General features: G+C 41.5%; 1 protein-coding gene across 1 annotated transcript; it reads right to left on the bottom strand.

Moving 5' to 3' along the window:
* Positions 1 to 7,704: 7,704 nt before the first annotated feature.
* Positions 7,705 to 11,019, bottom strand: LOC101473410 (ladderlectin). The gene is made up of 5 exons (XM_076882143.1): positions 10,998 to 11,019; positions 9,480 to 9,589; positions 9,243 to 9,377; positions 7,910 to 8,021; positions 7,705 to 7,772 (listed from the first exon to the last, which is right to left on the bottom strand). Exons 1-5 carry the CDS (start codon positions 11,017 to 11,019, stop codon positions 7,705 to 7,707), a joined length of 447 nt encoding a protein of 148 aa, XP_076738258.1.
* Positions 11,020 to 19,999: the final 8,980 nt, after the last annotated feature.

Below are 19,999 nucleotides of genomic sequence, written 5' to 3'. Positions count from 1 at the left end.
CTAATTGTTATCAGCCTTTCTGAAACCGAATATTCCGAGTTGGACAGTTCGGGGTTACTCAACCCTGAGTATCGTTTTTCACTCTGAGTTTTCTAAACCGGCTTCCTGAAATAGGGCCCTGGTCTCCTTGTCTGTGATTTGGAGAGCCCAGGTCTCCCCTGCACCAATTCTGCAGGCCTACCTTGGCACTTGTGCAGGTGAACCCAAAGGGAAGATATGCTTCACCATATTTTCTTTGGCTTAGAATGAAGTTGGTTTGGAAACATATTCAGCGATGCTTCATCTCTTGCTTTGCGTTTCTGTGGGCGCCCCGTGCTAGCAGTGTCCAAGCGTTTTGTCCTCCCCCCCCCCCCTTTACATACCGCGCCCCCCCTGCAATGGCTCTGCGCCGATTTTCGGTCGCGCAACCGTTTTGGGGATTGTTTCTTAATTGTGTGTCGATCCTCGTGTTGTATACATGGAGTAACAAAAAGTGATTAACACCTCATGACCAGGGCCCTGTGCGTCGTACGTCGCTTACTACATCCAAGATCAAATGTAACATCCAAGACCAAACCATCGCGCTAACCGTGAGCGCGCTAATCCGGTTCTCCGAACACACCTGCTGTTGACGATTAGTACAGCTGGACGCAGTAATGTGACATCACTGGGTGTCGTAAAAGGGGCTACGCATCGATAGTGGAAACATTGATCAGCAACCCTCTGATTGGTCAGCGAAAATGTCGACGGAGCGCGCTCGGCTCGGTATTTTTCGGCAGCAGAGCAAGAACTCTTGAGTGAGGGATTTCAGGAGTTTCAGAGTTTAATCAGAATGCAAGGGAACACTGCAAAGGCTGCAAAAGCAAGGAGCGAGGGCTGGCAGAAAGTTGCTGACAAATTAAACTCGTAAGTAATTTAATAATAACAATAATAATGGAGTGGGTTTATATAGCGCTTTTCAAGGCACCCAAAGCGCTTTACAATGCCACTATTCAGTCACTCTCACATTCACACACTGGTGGAGGCAGCTACAGTTGTAGCCACAGCTGCCCTGGGGCAGACTGACAGAAGCCAGGCTGCCATATCGCGCCATCGGCCCCTCTGGCCAACACCAGTAGGCGGTAGGGTAGATTTATTATATTACACTATATTATCCAATATTATATTACATTATATTATATTATAATATGTTATATTATATCCCCTTTCACATTAGAGCCACAACAGGACCCACTAGAACATGGGAACAGGTAAAAGTGGAATATAAGAATATTCTACAGAATGGTAATATTTATCACTTATATTGCTTTTCGTCTCTTGGAAAGAGACCCTGAAATAATCTGTTTGTTTATAACAGCAACCAAGAAAAGGGAAGAGCAAAAAAAAGACAGGTGGTGGTCCTGCACCCCCTCGTCAACAAGTTGGTTAAGTAAATAATATCCTCACGGGAAAATCGATATCTCTCTATGAGCACACTGTCGCGCTGAGCTAAAGGATCCTGTCTGTCCCGCAATATACGCTGAATTCTGAAAACTCTCCTTATCAATCTTGCACCTTCCGCAATGGGTGGCTCGCGTATACGGACAGGACATGGCTGCGACAGGCTTCCCAAATCCACCTTCGCTTTTATAGCCGTGGTCTCTCATCTTGATTACACAAAGTAATTTGCAATTACTACTCTGAAATATGAATTACATCTGTAATAATCACATACATGTAATAGAATGTTAATAGTACATTTCCCTTTTTTAGGAAATGACCTGTATCTATCTGTGTGAAATCAATAAATGGATCAAGTGCTGCATTGTCTTTAGTTACATTGATGTTATTTATTTATGGTGAAACAGTGGTGGAATATCGCTGTTGCTTTCGTATGAATGACGCAGGCATACCTGCGTGGCCGCGATCTAATCCTGTTTACATAAAGTAAACCTGCTCCCCAGCAGGTTTACGCTTACGGCTCTGTTGCTATGACAGCAAGTCCCGGATGGGCTTCGGGGAACCGAACGATCCAGGATCACGCGAAATCGTCAACAATCTCATCCAGCTAACTCACTTAGCGCGGTACGAAGAACAGGCCCCAGCTCCCAAACATCAATCGTATGGTTGCAAGAAAATCAAACCTGTTTGAAATCCTTTCGCCCCTGGAGGCACAACTGGCAAGCTCATCCGAGTACGGAAGCGTAGAGCTGCCACCCAGGCAAAAGAAAAATAGAGCTATGTCACGTAATAACGTGAAATATTTCAAATCAAATCACTTTTATTGTCACATCACATGTACAGGTACATTGGTACAGCACATGTGAGTGAAATTCTTGTGTGTGAGCTTCACAAGCAACAGAGTTGTGCAAAATACAATAATGTAAACTTTATTGTTCTATTAATATACTTTTCACATTTTAACGTGATATAGCTCTGTTTTTCTTTTGTCTGGATGGCAGCTCTACGCTTCCATATCCGAGGACATTTCAATGTGGCCTCACAAAATTATCACGACTTACAACAATCATGAAAAGAGTTGGATGGACATTGCTGCTCAATCACAGCTGCCTGCTCAATGTTTTTCATTAGTAATTTTGCAAAGTTGATGGTGGTGGTGTGTGTATGAAAGACAGAGGTGGAGGACGAGAGACAGATTTTGTATGATAAGCTTCATAGTATGGACGCACAGTTTGAGCACTCAAATCGCATCAGAGCATCAGGCCGTACAGTGTGAGACCCTGCATCGTGACCTATGAACTTCTAACCCCTGAGATTCAATTGTACAGTTTGAGCAGGAGCTGAATAACGCGACTGAAAAATATCGCAGTGTTTACCCAACTTAATGCAGACTGTTTACAAGCTGCTGTTTCACATAATAAACCCTGCCTTCTGTTTCTGTTAAAGCAGTAGAGACGAGCTGTTTATATGTGCGTGGAAGTCCAGAAAATCGCAGTGTTTGCCCAGCTTAATGCAGACTGTTAAAACTAAACAAGCTGCTGTTTGACATAATAAACCCTGCAGTAGAGACGAGCTGTTTGCATGTTCGTGGAACTCTAGCGTCATTACCAGGCTAGCTGTGAGCTTCTAGCTCACGCTAGCTAACCAGCGAGCAGTTAAAAAGACAGCCGAAGCTGCACAAAACACCCACAAACTTGTCTCACTATGCTGTAACATAAGACTGACATCCAGCTAACCACAGCTAAAAAGATATTTAGAGAAAACTTACCATTTTGTCAGGTTACACGAGTTGAGTCGTTTCATGCTGAAAAGTTTGTTTGTTTTGGCTCTCAGTGAGAGCCTCTCACTGAAGACACCGACACTGAAGACATAGCTGTTCTTTTGTACTGCTTTTAAGCGAAACATTCTTTGTATATGAGGACAGGGGTGCTCATCCTCTTCAGCTCTAGCGTAGACGACTGGCTCTGCCATGTCTTCATGTATTTCTTCTTTCCATGTGTCCGCTACTTTGAAACGCTTGGGCAGTGTTGCCAACTCCTCAGTAAGGAAAATGCTATTGGTTGTCCTAAAAGTCGCTAGAAGTCGCTAAATGACGTCACCGCCTAATTTGCATAATTGATCATGCTAATCTAATTGTAACCTATGTTGTTGGAGAGAGAAATAACACCGTGGAAGAGACATAACGTGCGTAAAAAACGTCCTAAATGCATTTAGAGTTTATTTAGAACTACAAATTAAATTTATTTTAGCAATTATTGTTTTTTTTAATGTCACAATTCCAACCCTGCTCCTTTACCCGGGCTTGGACCGGCAAAAGTGACCCGAAATAGGCACTCTGGTGGAGTTACTTTGTGTGTGTGTGTTTATAAGTAGTTTTAAACCTTGTGATCCACAAAACAGCATAAGAGTAAAAGAGTAAAAGAAGAACTGACTGCGTTACAGCACCCGCTGCTTGTTGAGACTAAAAGCAATACGCGCTTTCACGTCTTTTATTAGGGGTCTGAAAACTAGCTAAATATAGCGACAAAGTCGCTAATTTGGCAACACTGCGCTTGGGCCGCTCTGGCATGACCAGTTTCAAACTGATTGGTAAAAAAGTTACTGGAAACTCCACTGGCGGCATGTTATCTAATGTGTTAAACTAATTATTTTTTAAAAAGTAACGAGTCGCAAATGTAGCGGAGTAAAAGTACCGTTTCTTCTTCATAAATGTACTCAAGTAAAAGTAAAAAGTATCGTGCCAAAAAGGTACATTAAAAGTAATTTTTTTTCAAAAACTTACTCAAGTAAATGTAATGGAGTAAATGTAACTCCTTACTACCCACCTCTGGCTACTGAGTCATCAAAAGGTTTCTATCTGATATTAATTCTATTAATAATGCTTAGGACTCATATTGCACTGCTGGAAAAAGTTTATTTTGATGCATATGCTGCTTTTTTGCAAATTTGCAGTATAATATTTATTTTCGTTTTTCCTACAGTGTATAGAAATTGGTGTATTTCAAAAATAAAACTATGAAGACACTCAAAATAAATTTCCTGTGGTGGGAAACTATTTTGTGCAACTTTTTTGTATTTACAGTTTTGAGGGATAAGCCTTATAAATTTCTCTAACTAGAAATATATGTAAAAAAAAACAAAAACGATTTTAAATTTTTTTGTAGTTTATTGATCTTTTGTGCAATTTATGTAATTACTATGCACTTAATGAATACATATTATTAAAATTTAGGCTATAGTGGTTGTATTGATGTATAGCAACTTGAAATGCTCCCAAAAATGGCTCTACAACATGTAAAAATATAATATAAGCTCTGGTGGACTTGGTTCTATGGTAGGTCTTAAAGGGTTAAGCATGTGAATATCATTTTAGTTTCTCACCACATGAGGGTGGTGCTGTTGTTTGTGTTTTGTGTCTTGTATATGTAAGCTGTATGTCGCAGCAGAGCATTGGATGAAGGCCACCTCCTCTGAACTGGGGTTTGACTCAGCTGGTTGAGCTCCACCTTCTTTCAGACTATCAAATAGACTGTTCTTTCACACACAGATGGCAGTGTAATGCTTTTTTTCTGCCTACAAGAGCCAGATTAGCAACTTTTCACATATTGCAAATAATTTTACACAGCAATCCTGATAACCATAGGGGTGGAAATACATTTCTCTTCATTTTAGTCAGGATGTTAAGCCACTTGAATTTATTTTATTGATTGATTTCTTTCTTTCTTTTTGGTGATAGGATAGGTAAGCCTGACCTGCCAAGAGGCCTTCACTTCTTTTGCTCTCTTTCTCACTCTGCTCTCTCTTTCCTTCTCTGTCTGTGTCACTGGTCACCACTCCCAAGTTCCCACACCTGATTATGCTACTCTGAGTTCTGCTCAGAGAAACAGCAAAAACTCAAAAGGTACATCTACAAGCCTAGTTTAACATATAAAATGGCGAAGCACATGAAAGAACACCTATAAAAAGACTGAACAAGTATGGCTTGTTTGGAAGAGTTGCCATTACAAATCCTCTTCTCTAAAAAAACACGGAAGCAGCAACTAGGTAGTAAACCACAAGGCTTCCAGAAAAATGTCTGTCTTTTACTAATATGCCATGCAAAGTGTGTTTAGTATTAGTGTTAGTCTGCACCCTCCAATTACCACAGTCCCTTGTACTATTTACTAAACAATAATGATGTAATGGACAAAGGTAATTCAGGAAGCCAATTGTCAATCCCTGCTATAGAAACAGTTCAGTGATTCTTCTTTCAGAAGAAAACGTCCCCATTTTCCCTAACCCTATCTTGAGTAATTTTTAAATTTGTATGCTTTTACATTGTATCAAGACCCTAGTGTTTTTTTCAGTTCTTTCTTTTTTTAATGTAAGGGATTTTTAAATGTAATTTAAAAAAAATGTTTTTGCGGTATGGATTCAAAATAGCTGCCATCATGCTTTATGCTTAACAAAACTGCTTAAATATTTATCTTTCAAAGAATGTTTGTGCACATTATTTCATCAGATAGAACTACTGCTGTGAAGCGGGTTTGGAGGAGATCAAAACTCCAGACATCCAGAGGCCCCCAGAACACAAGAGACCATGGAAGACCAACAGAGGGGCAGCCGCGCCACTGTTCCAGTAAGAGCTGAGGAGAGTCCCAGATGAGGGCTCGCCCAGCAGCCGCGGAGCAGAAGTCAGGGGGAGTTGCAGTGACGCGCCCGTGAGCTCCGCCGGCCCCCAGCTGTGCCTGAGTGACCGAGCCCCAGGCCGAGAGGCCGGGGGCACCCCACCTCCAAAGGGGCCCGAGCGAGCCCCAGGCCCCGATAAGCGGCCGCCAAGGAGTGAGCCGGTGTGTACCCGGACGCCCACCCCCAGACACAAAGAACCACCAACGCACCGACACCTGAGGGAGTCCGCCACCGGCAGGGGAAGTGGTGGTGGGTGGAGATAGGCCTCCAAACCTTGGAGGGCCTGAGGTGTCCCCAGAGAGGTGGCGTCTGATACCCAACCTGACATATAGACACAGACATACAGGCACACACAGACACAAACATCCATTCCCACCCTCATGCTCTCATATGCACTCACTCCACACTCAACCAACGTGGAGACAGACATAAAGAGACGCTGTACACACAATCACACTCCCCAAGCGTACTCTACAAACCGGGTCTAGGTACCCTTGCCCCTGGAGGGGGGAATTGCACCCAGACCCAGGTGGTGTTACCCTTTTCCCTGCGGTGGGGAGAGGCAGACCACCCCGACTCCGCAGCAGCAGGGAGGCCCCACACCCCAGACCGCAGTCGGACGGCCAACTCCTCCTACTAGCCCTCCCGCTCCAGCAGGCCGCAGAGAATGGGGGTGGGAGAAGACTCCAAACCTCCCTCCACCCGCTCATTGTAGTGTTGATGCATATGTGTTCTAAGGTGCAATTAAAACCCAGGAGGGCATGGAGCTACCTGCCAAGGAGCAGCAGGTAAGCGCATAGTCCCTCTTGCTAGCCCTCAATGACTAAGTGTATTTAAAATTGAGAGGCCTGTTCTGTTCTGCATGGATTTCCTTTTCCCCCATCTGTGACTTTCCAAATATGCACATGGAAGCACAGGTATGTCTCTGATCGATTCATACCACCAAATATAAGTTACTGCAGTTAATGCAGGACCACTGCAGTCCTGCAATAATTTTATATTTAACTCAAACATTTTTGACCGCACCTCATGTGCATCAGTTCCTCCAATCCCGGTTGCATTGCATTGTATAAATGTGTAGCAGTCATTATCAGATTCTAAATATTATGATACTCTTTGATGTTGTGCACAAATGCAAGGTTTCCCCTGGCAGATACATAGTTTTACTTCAATGTATATAAAAAAACCTAACCAAATTTTGAGTTTTTCATTTTATATGTAGACACAAGTGACTTTACGCACACACACACACACACACACACACACACACACACACACACACACACACACACACACACACACACACACACACACCACTAAAACACAAGTGAGGCAACACACAGCCATGCTTGAGAGTTTTATTATTGCATAGGAAGAAGAGTTTACAGATAAAAGGCAAAGATGAGGAATACTTTTTACGGAAAAACTACTTTTCCACAGTTTAGGCTAGGGTTAAGAACTAGGGTTGGGATTGCCACTATTCATGACATAGACTTTTTATTTTGTTGCAAAATTTTTATGCTAGAGACAAAAGATGAAACAGAAATTGTAAAGCCAAATGAAGAATGTAAAACAAAAGCCACTGCACACCAAACAGTGTGTATTTTGACAGAAATTTCACATTTTCTTGACACAAACAGAAGGTCGACTTTTGCTGCATGCTATATCATCCCAGCACTTGGAACCTGTAAGATCCAAAAGCAAAAATCAGCAAAGTACAACACAAATCAAAACCTGAGACAATCCTTTTGACTTTTACTTGTTATCACTTAAAATAATTTACACATTTATTAACCATGTGAAATGTTGTGTTCTGGTTTACCGTTATGATTGATTTGCAGACAGTGCTGGTTGCGCCAGAAATTATTGGGCTCTCCTGGGCACCAGTTTGAATAGTCGAAAGGCTTTCCATCAGTCCATAACCAGGCCTTGTTCTAGATGAGAGAAATCGTGCATAGCACCGATTTTATTCACACCAATAGTCGAGCCCCCGGCCTCTCGGCCTGGGGCTCGGTCACTCAGGCGCAGCTGGCTGCCGGCGGAGCTCACGGGCACGTCACTGCAACTCCCCCTGACTTCTGCTCCGCGGCTGCTGGGCGAGCCCTCATCTGGGACTCTCCTCAGCTCTTACTGGGACAGTGGCGCGGCTGCCCCTCTGTTGGTCTTCCATGGTCTCTTGTGTTCTGGGGGCCTCTGGATGTCTGGAGTTTTGATCTCCTCCATACCCGCTTCACACCCTGGAGGACGGGGCTGTGGCCCCCCCACACTCCCTAGCAGATCATTACATGGAGAAACCTTTGGAATGCAAGCATGCTGATCCACACAGGTATGCACACATGGGTATTCACAGACGCGGACTAAAGCTTTCTTGGCTGCTGCCTCAAAGCACACTGTGCGCTGTCTATCTTGCGTGCTGCACAATATCGTTTATTATTTAGTAAATATTGATATCTATGACTAGCTAGTTTATTGTGATGGTGCTTTGTTTTCTCTATTATTATGTTGCTCTTTGTTGTTTGCTGTCTCCTCTGTTTGTTTTTTTTGTTTGTTTTTTTTTTTTTTTTCTCCATACAGGTGACCCAGGAGTTCTTTTTTTTTTTTTTTCTCTCTCTCTTCCCCCCCCCTTCTCACCGTCTCTTCTCCCCTTTGGTTTTCTTTCTTTCTCTCCCCCTCTTTCTCTCATTCATTCCCCCTGTCCTATTTATTAAAAAAAAAAAAAAAAAAAAAAAAAAAAAAAATGACAAAGGATGAACTGAAGCTCTGCCATCACGTAATGTCGCATACTGCTGTTTCTGATGTCATTTAACAAAAAAAAAACAAACAAAAAAAACAAACAAACAAATAGTCAAGCTTAGCCACTGTCCCAGCAGATGAGCTAACATTGATGCAAGCCCAGATCATATCTACTTCATTTGTTAAAACTCACAGATACACTATTAAAGCTGCTTTAGCAACTCTACTGTTTCTGCATTCTCTACCTACCTCCAGCTCAGGCGTCTTTCATGCTGTTTCTGATTTAATCTATTATCATTGTTTGTTTCATTGTAAATACTCTCCCCATTGTCGGCTTTACGTATATTCTATTAGCACAGCAGGAAGGATCTATTTCTGATTCATTCAGACATAGATAAATAGAAACAGGCTAAACAAAGTACCTCCTGTGCATCACTTCCTCCAATCCAAGTTTCTTGGTAGTCATGACTGGCAGTCACTATCAGGTGCTGAATCCCATGATACTCTGTGCTGCTGTGCACAGATGCAAGGTTGGCCCCCATGACCAAGCAGTTTTTCTTCAATGGAGATGAAAGCAGGGAGCAACATCTGGATTCAGTTACAGTAAAAGGATATGGATTAATCCATTTTGGATGACAATACAAATGGAATAAACCTACCTCTGCTTTAGCCCATGTCGTGCGTCTTGGAATGTAGAGGAAACAGCGACCACTCAACAGAGTCCAACCACCAGGACAATCAGAGGACCTCTTGACCAGGTGACTTTTGGCTGGGGGAAATTATGACTTGTACACTTTTGTACACTTTTCCGAGAGAGATCAACATTTACACTCTGTAGCTTTAATTCACACCCAGATGTGGGTTTAAAGTGACCATTACAATAATAAAAGAGAGTATGAAAAATGAACAAAACTGCAGAGCCCTTTAGGTTTGTGAAGAAGTCTAGGTGAACTGAAGAAGCCTCTTGGATGAGAGATGAAATGTCTTCACAGACTTAAAGAAGTCCAGTTGCATTCTTTTTTCAAATTCTCTAAACTACCATGACCTGAACTGTTTTCAACTCAGCTCAGTATCTTTTAAATACAAACTGTATGTTTGGATTTTTGTCCATATCTCTATCAGCAATGCTGCACTCTGCCTTTACAAACATTTGTAAAAGGATGGCTCAATCTAAAGACCTCACTGATGTCAGGTATGATACAGTAATACGATGCCACCTTTGCAAGAAGCCAGTTCATTAAATCTCTTCCCTTATAGTTGCTCCCAAACAAATCAGCTGCAAGTGTTTACTCAACCAGAAAGTGGCAGAGCACATAATTACAGTGCTGAGGTGTATAAAAAATAACATTTCACAAAACACTGCTGATTAAATAACATTAAGCTAATGTTTTGTTTTGGGTTTTTTCTCGAGAAAACAAATACCAAGTTACATGAAACAATGAAAAGTTAACAAGAAAAAACAAATATGTGAAAAATGTATTGTCATCAGAATCTAGGATCTAAAATGCGTGTAGCAGGGGAATGATTTCCTTGTGCCAATTTAAGACAGACATTAGTTGCCTTTATTTTATTTGTAGTCCATCATTGTAAATTTAAATGTTCCAGAATGGTAAGTGCCATTCACATTGATTTCAAAGCCAAGCCAGAGAGCCAAGGCAACTACACTAAATTATTTATCTTGTAGTCTGCGATCACAAGTGTTCAAACTTCTTTTCAGCTTGAAAGGTGAACTGCAGTAATTTACACTATTTAGTTTACACAGTTTTTTCATTTTTCTCATGAATTTGCCCTTCTTATGTTTGTTTTTCTCATTAATTTATGACACTAATCTACATCTTATAATCTAAATATTATTTATTTATTCATGTATAACTTTCTTTCTTATTAACCCAATAAAGTGACTTAGAAATAACATGTTTTGATGTTAAATCATTAAGCCATTTGGCCACATGTAAATAGAAAACAAACAGGAAATTAATTTCAAATCATGTTATGCAACTGCAGATGATAATATAATTAGACAAAAACTTAAGGGGCACATTTTTGGAAAAATGTTGCAGTATGCTTACTGACCTGTTTGATTGGTTCCACTCCCTCCTTTGGGGAGAACTGAAAAAAGGACACTTAATGAACTTTTTGCCACCATTTACAAATAAAACTGTACTCACAATACTCACCAGCAGCATGGGTCAGAATCATCATAGCACAAACAAACACACACACAGGAAACATCTTCACGGTTATACAGATGATACAGCAAAGTTATAAAACTTCAGAAAGAGTGTGGCAGAGGGGATGCAGAATGACCGCTTCTTCTTTCTTAGTATCAGCCTGTAGCTACAAACTTTGAAGGGAAATCACATATATTATATACAGGTTTTTATCTCATCATCTATCATAAAATGAGGAAGTGACACAGCCAAACACACAAAGAAAAAGCATTTTAAATGAAGCAAGATTGTAGCTTTGAATGTTTGATCGAGCTAGTTATTAATCAACACCAATTTTTTTTTCTTTTTTTGTTGTTTGTTTGTTTTTATGGGACTTGTGGCATTCCCCTGCATTGTGGTGAATTTTTATGTATCACTTTACCTTTTTTATGAATGCATTTATGGTGGAAATGGCCTCTAGTAAGGCAGCACGGTGGCATGGTGGTTAGCACTGTTGCCACACAGCAAGAAGATCCTGAGTTCAATTCCACCATCAAGCCGGGGGCTTTCTGTTCTCCCTGTGTTTGTGTGGGTTCTCTCCGGGTACTCCGGCTTCCCGCCGCTGTCCAAAGACATGCTGTTTATGGGGATAGGTTGATTAGTTATTTTGGATTAACCAAATCCAAATTGCCCGTAGGAGTGAATGTGAGTGCGAATGGTTGTCTGTCCCTGTGTGTTAGCCCTGTGACAGACTGGCGACCTGTCCAGGCTGTACCCTGCCTCTCGCTCTATGACAGCTGGGATAGGCTCCTGCGCCCCCTGCGACCCTGAAACGGATAAGCGAATGGAAGGATGGCCTCTAGTAATATAAAAGAAAAAAAATAATCATGATGTAATAACAGAGTACTCTTTGGTCTTTTCATGTTATTGGCAAACTTATGCACTTGATATTTATAGTAGATACTATTATATTAATTGATGTGGGTATAAATTGGATATTGTTGTTCTGAAATAACAAAGATACAGTGCTAAACAATGGGTGCTTTAGGCCATTGATAGTTGTTTGCTAGGAAACATGATGGGATCATAATATTTGGTCAATATAAGAACGCTTAATAGCCGAGCATGCTGATGTAGGTGAAGATCTAAAAGACAATGTCCTAAAATTGCAACCAAAAGGGACCCAAAATAAAAATAAAAACAACAACTTTATTAAGGCTGATGAGACAGCCCTGGAATGCAAAACCAATTAAAGGAAAAGGAAACTCAGTCCACAATGGTAATATATGTGGACAGCGTGACGCTTTTGTACTGCATTCAAATAATTATCTACATCCGATTGCCTCGAGGCCTTATGACATCCTCGACACTATGCAGATGAACATATAAAAGTGATGAACACCTCTTTCGTCGAATTTTGAGTGTTTCAATCAACTTTGTTACATCTGTGGTGTTCCCGCCGTCAAAAGTGACTGCCATAGATAATGAATAGAACCCCCCAGCCCCTCTTTGGCCTCTGACCCACTGAATGTCCCACTCAATGACCACTGAACGACCCATTGACCCACCCACTGAACTGAATTCGGTAATGAAAAATGTTTCTTATGTTAATTTAAGAGCACTAAAGTAACCCCTTACTTTAGTGCTCTGGGGGTGAAAACAACCGTAGGGTTAAAAAGAAGCACCTAGCCGTGTAGTCCGCCTTTACAAATATTTTTAAGTAAGCGAATGAATCATTTTAAAGAGCCCACTGAATTTGAGCAAGGTACTGTAATAGTATGCCACCAAATATTTAAAATTAACATTAGTATTTTAACAGTTAAGATGTCTTTTAGCTGAATTCCTGCTTGTGTGAAGCCCTCACATAGAGTGTGAGCATGCTGTGGGCCTCCTGCACATGCACAACGGGCACCGTAAAGGTCCTTCTGTGCTTAGGTATCTTAAGTAAGGTTTACTTAGATTTTTTTTTTTAATTCTGGGAACTAATTCGATTTTACAGTGTATACTTCATGCTGGTGCTGGGATGTGGGTCTATCTGCAGTGTCCTCATACAGTCTGCTTCCTTGGAGCCTGTTTGAAAGTGTGAATAAAAGAAAGCTAATGTTAAAGTCTACACTGTGAGTGGACATTGTGTTTTAAGTTTAACATATTTTGCATTTTGTTAATGTTTTGTGACTTGTACAGCTCTGTATACAGATACGTCTTTTTTTTCCTGTGTCCATATAATATTTTATGGGAATGATGCCATATGATGCCATAGCCCTGACACTACACACTGCCCTGTCACACCTGGAGAAGAGAGACACGTACAGTGGGGCAAAAAAGTATTTAGTCAGCCACCGATTGTGCAAGTTCCCCCACTTAACACTAGCATCCCCAGGCTTCTACCTTTCTACCTATAAAACCCGAGAGCAGTCAAATGGTGGAAGTGGAAGCTAAATTGGCTAAATTGACCGCGGAGTCATCATTTTGCGTTTCTACCTTTAAAAGCCGGAGAGCAGTCAGTCAAATGCTGGAGTCATTCATATGTATATTAGGTCGTTACCTAGGAATTCTAGGTAACGACCTAAGGTAACGACAAGGTACCACATGTGTACCTGTAGCAGTGAACACATCGCACAGTGGCCTGATTTTTTTTGCATCTGTGTACTTGGATTTTAGGTCGCAAGCCACCCAAAACTTGCTCCATGCACCACTCAGCAGGCCATTTGTAAATATGTGTACAAATGGTTGGTTTTTTGTACTGTTTTCATCAATAAATGTCAGCAACAAAGGACATACACCCATGTGTGTTGATTTCTCCCTAAGATGGCAAACTGAAACACTCCAAGTTGGTGACTTTTGGAGATTTGTTTCCCTGGATGATTGAGAATGCATCAAGATGAAACACAAAAGGAAGCTCACCGCTTTTGTTGCTGCCATAAATGCCATTAGTTCAGGGAGGTCCATGAACCAATGAACATGCTCCATGCACCACTCAGCAGGCCATTTGTAAATATGTGTACAAATGGTTGGTTTTTTGTACTGTTTTTATCAATAAATGTCAGCAACAAAGGACATACAAAGGACATGTGTTGATTTCTCCCTAAGATGGCAAACTGAAACACTGAAACACTCCACTCCCCCACCCCCTCAATCACTCAGTGAGTGATTGAGGGGGTGGGGGAGCTGCTAAAAGCGGTGAGCTTCCTTTTGTGTTTCATCTTGATGCATTCTCAATCATCCAGGGAAACAAATCTCCAAAAGTCACCAACTTGGAGTGTTTCAGTTTGCCATCTTAGGGAGAAATCAACACACATGGGTGTATGTCCTTTGTTGCTGACATTTATTGATAAAAACAGTACAAAAAACCAACCATTTGTACACATATTTACAAATGGCCTGCTGAGTGGTGCATGGAGCAAGTTTTGGGTGGCTTGCGACCTAAAATCCAAGTACACAGATGCAAAAAAAATCAGGCCACTGTGCGATGTGTTCACTGCTACAGGTACACATGTGGTACCTTGTCGTTACCTTAGGTCGTTACCTAGAATTCCTAGGTAACGACCTAATATACATATGAACGACTCCAGCATTTGACTGACTGCTCTCCGGCTTTTAAAGGTAGAAACGCAAAATGATGACTCCGCAGGGGTCTAAGGTAGAAAACCAAAATGACTGCTCTCCGGGGGTCTAAGTGTTAAAATGATGACAGAGGTCAGTAATTTGCACCAGAGGTACACTTCAACTGTGAGAGACAGAATGTGAAAAAAAAATCCATGAATTCACATGGTAGGATTTGTAAAGAATTTATTCGTAAATCAGGGTGGAAAATAAGTATTTAGTCATAACAAAAATACAACTCAATACTTTGTAACATAACCTTTGTTGGCAATAACAGAGGTCAAACGTTTACTATAGGTCTTTACCAGGTTTGCACACACAGTAGCTGGTATTTTGGCCCATTCCTCCATGCAGGTCTTCTCGAGAGCAGTGATGTTTTGGGGCTGTCGCCGAGCAACACGGACTTTCAACTCCCGCCACAGATTTTCTATGGGGTTGAGGTCTGGAGACTGGCTAGGCCACTCCAGGACTTTCAAATGCTTCTTACGGAGCCACTCCTTTGTTGCCCGGGCGGTGTGTTTTGGATCATTGTCATGTTGGAAGACCCAGCCTCGTTTCATCTTCAAAGTTCTCACTGATGGAAGGAGATTTTGGCTCAAAATCTCACGATACATGGCCCCATTCATTCTGTCCTTAACACGGATCAGTCGTCCTGTCCCCTTGGCAGAAAAACAGCCCCATAGCATGATGTTTCCACCCCCATGCTTCACAGTAGGTATGGTGTTCTTGGGATGCAACTCAGTATTCTTCTTCCTCCAAACACGACGAGTTGAGTTTATACCAAAAAGTTCTACTTTGGTTTCATCTGACCACATGACATTCTCCCAATCCTCTGCTGTATCATCCATGTGCTCTCTGGCAAACTTCAGACGGGCCTGGACATGCACTGGCTTCAGCAGCGGAACACGTCTGGCACTGCGGGATTTGATTCCCTGCCGTTGTAGTGTGTTACTGATGGTGACCTTTGTTACTTTGGTCCCAGCTCTCTGCAGGTCATTCACCAGGTCCCCCCGTGTGGTTCTGGGATCTTTGCTCACCGTTCTCATGATCATTTTGACCCCACGGGATGAGATCTTGCGTGGAGCCCCAGATCGAGGGAAATTATCAGTGGTCTTGTATGTCTTCCATTTTCTGATGATTGCTCCCACAGTTGATTTTTTCACACCAAGCTGCTTGCCTATTGTAGATTCACTCTTCCCAGTCTGGTGCAGGTCTACAATACTTTTCCTGGTGTCCTTCGAAAGCTCTTTGGTCTTGGCCATGGCGGAGTTTGGAGTCTGACTGTTTGAGGCTGTGGACAGGTGTCTTTTATACAGATGATGAGTTCAAACAGGTGCCATTCATACAGGTAACGAGTGGGGGACAGAAAAGCGTCTTACAGAAGACGTTACAGGTCTGTGAGAGCCAGAGATTTTCCTTGTTTGAGGTGACCAAATACTTATTTTCCACCCTAATTTACGAATAAATTCTTTACAAATCCTACCATCGTTCCCTCGAAGCTGGACAGGAAACTGCAGGATCTAGGACTGAGCAGCTCCCTCTGCAGCTGGATCCTTAGCTTCCTGTCTGACAGACGCCAAGTGGTCAGACTGGGCAGCATCACCTCATCCCCCGTCACACTGAACACTGGTGCTCCATAGGGGTGTGTACTGAGCCCTCTCCTGTACTCACTCTACACCTACGACTGCACGGCCACTAACAACTCCAACATCATTGTGAAGTTTGCGGACGACACTACAGTGGTGGGTCTTATCACCAACAGTGATGAGACAGCTTACAGGGAGGAGGTCAGCGCCCTGACCCACTGGTGTCAAGACAACCATCTCACCCTCAACGTCGCAAAGACAAATGAGTTGATAGTGGACTTCCGGAGGTGCAGAGAAGTACACACCCCTATCACCATCAACGGCGCTGCTGTGGAGAGAGTGAGCAGCTTCCGGTTCCTTGGTGTACATCTGGCTGAGGATCTTACGTGGTCAGTACACACAAACAAAACAGTGAAGAAGGCGCAGCAGCGCCTCTTCTTTCTCAGGAGACTGAAAAGATTCGGCATGAGCCCCCGCATCCTCAGGACCTTCTATCACTGTGCCATTGAGAGCATCCTCACTGGATGCATCACCACCTGGTATGGCAACAGCACCGCCTACAACTGCAAAGCTCTCCAGCGAGTAGTGCGGTGCTCTGAACGGATAATTGGAGGTGAGCTTCCCTCCCTCCAAGACATCTACAGGAAGCGGTGCCTGAGGAAAGCGGGGAGGATCATCAAGGACTCCAGTCACCCCAGCCATAAACTGTTCAGACTACTTCCATCAGGAAGGAGGTTCTGCAGCATCCGGTCCCGTACCAGCAGACTGAGAGACAGCTTTTTCCATCAGGCCATCAGACTGCTGAACACTTCATAGACACCTCAGCTTCACTACTAGAACTTTAACATTATGCACTCCATACTGTACAGTAACGCCACTGTTTTGCACATGTCTCACTCTGTATATTTTATTTTATATATTTTATTTATTGTTTACTCTATTTAATTTGTAAAATATGTGTATACACACACACGTAGAAAAATATTTAGTATACACATCCAGAAATGCATATACTATTATATATTGTACATATATTTATTAGTTTCAGATGTAGCCATTCTTGTATTTTGCTTGTTTACATTATTGTATTTTGCACAACTCTGTTGCTTGTGAAGTACCAATGTACCTGCACATGTGATGTGACAATAAAAGTGATTTGATTTGATTTGAATGGGAAAACCACAACCTTTAAAAGACATTTTAAAATATAAACTAAGCATTATGAGTGTTCAGATTGATTTGTCTGCTTTAATGAGTTAGTTTTTTTTCTGTAATGCTACATACATTACAATACAAACAGTCTTCATTTCCACTTCCTCTAAAAGAATGATTAAAGAGCTTTTTAGAGCTGCCATGTGGTTTTATACCAGATGTAAAAATGTTAAAAATAGTCATTATAACTTAGGGGTTTCTGAATAAAAAAACAAACAAAAAAACCCCAAACAAAACCAAAACAAAACTACAGTTATATAACATAATTGCTTTAGGTGAAGCACCTAGTGTTTTTAAGAAAGCCAAAGATCATCATGGCTGTTTATGCAGTATGTAAACATTTTGAAACTGACGTTAATCAACAGAGATAATAAATGCAACTATTTCCCCAGTGATATTCAGTATGCGTTAGATGCAGTATGATCACAAGTGCTTCATATTAAATTATCAGGGATTTTAAAACATATTAAAACAAAATTCACAAACATTTATGTACCCATTGTCAGCACAGTTCAAAATGATGTGGTAAAGATAAAACCAAAACTCTTGTAACATGTCGCAACTTCAGTTTTGAAGGGTGGTTTTAAAAGCTCAAACTTCTTCAAAATGTTACCAAAGCTGCTGGCTAACTGATGAAATCAAGATAGTTTATCTTCAAGTCACAGACGAGTTCCTTTCCTATCTTCCATTTTTTCATATTAAAGAAAAAAATAACTTCAGTTACATCTTTTGGGTTTTTTAAGGCACAAAGCCCACTGGAACAAAGACAACCAACTGCACGGCAAGCCACAAGACAGACAAAACACAAGACAGAGCTCTTTGTCCTTTGACTCATGAGGGAAGCTGGCCAAGGCCAAGAACTGCTCCCCTCACTTGAACCCAGCCAACCTCGACTGACTTCCTCATCACTGCCTCTTTTATTGACAACAAACAATCATACATGAATATACAATTACAAATACACGTGACAGTCTTAGGCAGGCATATCTGATCAAAATCAGCGTCTGTATTCTGTGTGTGTGTTTTCAGCCATACCATACATAGACATACTTCCTTATCAACCTTTCCAGTTGCAACAAACAGGGTGCAACTTTTCAATGAACTTAACATGTATATGAGGTATGCTGAAAAGCAGAAGTGAGCGTATCGCTAAACTATAAAACCAGGAACTTGAAAAAAGTCATATCTCAAGTGAACCTTTAAAGGTGTGAAGTCGTGCACCTTAGAAGAGCAGAACCTTGTGTTTTCTAAATATGCAATGTAGCTCATATCTGCACAAGGCTGCATTTTAATTGGTGAAAAAACATTTTATTAGCACACATGCAACAGGAACTTTGTCGCATGGAGTCACACAAACCACCTGCAACTCAACACCTCAAAGACTAAGGAACTGGTTGTGGACTTCGGGAGGTCCAGAGAAGGTCCACTGCCGGTTCAGATAGAGGGGGAGGAGGTGGAGGTGGTCAACAAGTACAAGTACCTCGGGCTGTGGGTGGACAATAAACTGGACTGGTCATGCAACACAGAGCACCTGTATAAAAAAGCCCAAAGCCGACTGTACTTCCTCAGGAGGCTGAGGTCTTTTAACATCTGCAGGAAGCTCCTGAGGATGTTTTACCAGTCGGTGGTTGCTGGAGTACTTTTCTATGCTGTGGTGTGCTGGGGGAGCAACACAGCAAAGAAGGACTCATCCAAGCTGGAGAAACTGATCAGGAGGGCTAGCTCTGTGGTCGGCATGAAGCTGGACACTCTGGTGACAGTGGCAGAGAAAAGGACATTAAAGAAACTGATGGACATTATGAACAATGCTGGGCATCCTCTGCACACGGCCATAAACAACCAGAAGAGTCTGTTCAGTGACAGGTTGCTTCTCCCCAAGACAAGAACTAACAGACTTAAAAACTCCTTTGTCCCACACGCCATCAAACTGTTTAACTCCTCTCTGGAGGGGAGAGGGAGGGAAAACAGGAGGACAAAGGAGGGGGGAACAACTAAGCTGTAGTGCCTCTTCACCTCACTGTACAATACCTTGTGCAATACTTTTTGTAAATAGTCAACAGTGCAATAGACTCAATACTTGAAATGTGCAATTCACTTGTATTTTTATTTTTTATTCCTATTTATTCTATTTATCCCCTTTGTATATTTTATTTATATTTGTCTCTGTATTTATATATGTGTGTGTGTGTGTGTGTGTGTGTATATATATATATATATATATAACAATTCTGTAACTGTAACTTCGGTCGTTGCTGTGCTTTTTGGAAGTCGAATTTTCCAGAGGAACCCACCCGAGGGATTAATAAAGTTCTATCTTATCTTATCTTATCTTATCTTATCTTATCTTATCTTATCTTATCTTATCTTATCTTATCTTATCTTATCTTATCACATTGACAACCGTTTTAGGACTTTATAGCAATGATTATATATATATATATATATATTAGCACAAATGACAGTCTTACAAACATCAACCTTGACAACATCCTAATGGTTTTATCTAAATTCAGTGTTGCGTTATACAGTGGCAAAAATATAAAAAAAAATTAAAAATTAAAAATTAAATTGAGTAAAATTTAATTTGTCTTAACAATTTTTGAGATGCACTCCTTATAACACCTTAAA

This window comes from Maylandia zebra, linkage group LG3 (genome assembly GCF_041146795.1).
Source record: "Maylandia zebra isolate NMK-2024a linkage group LG3, Mzebra_GT3a, whole genome shotgun sequence".
Taxonomy (NCBI): Eukaryota; Metazoa; Chordata; class Actinopteri; order Cichliformes; family Cichlidae; genus Maylandia; species Maylandia zebra.
This window is presented reverse-complemented; position numbering and strand designations above follow the sequence as displayed.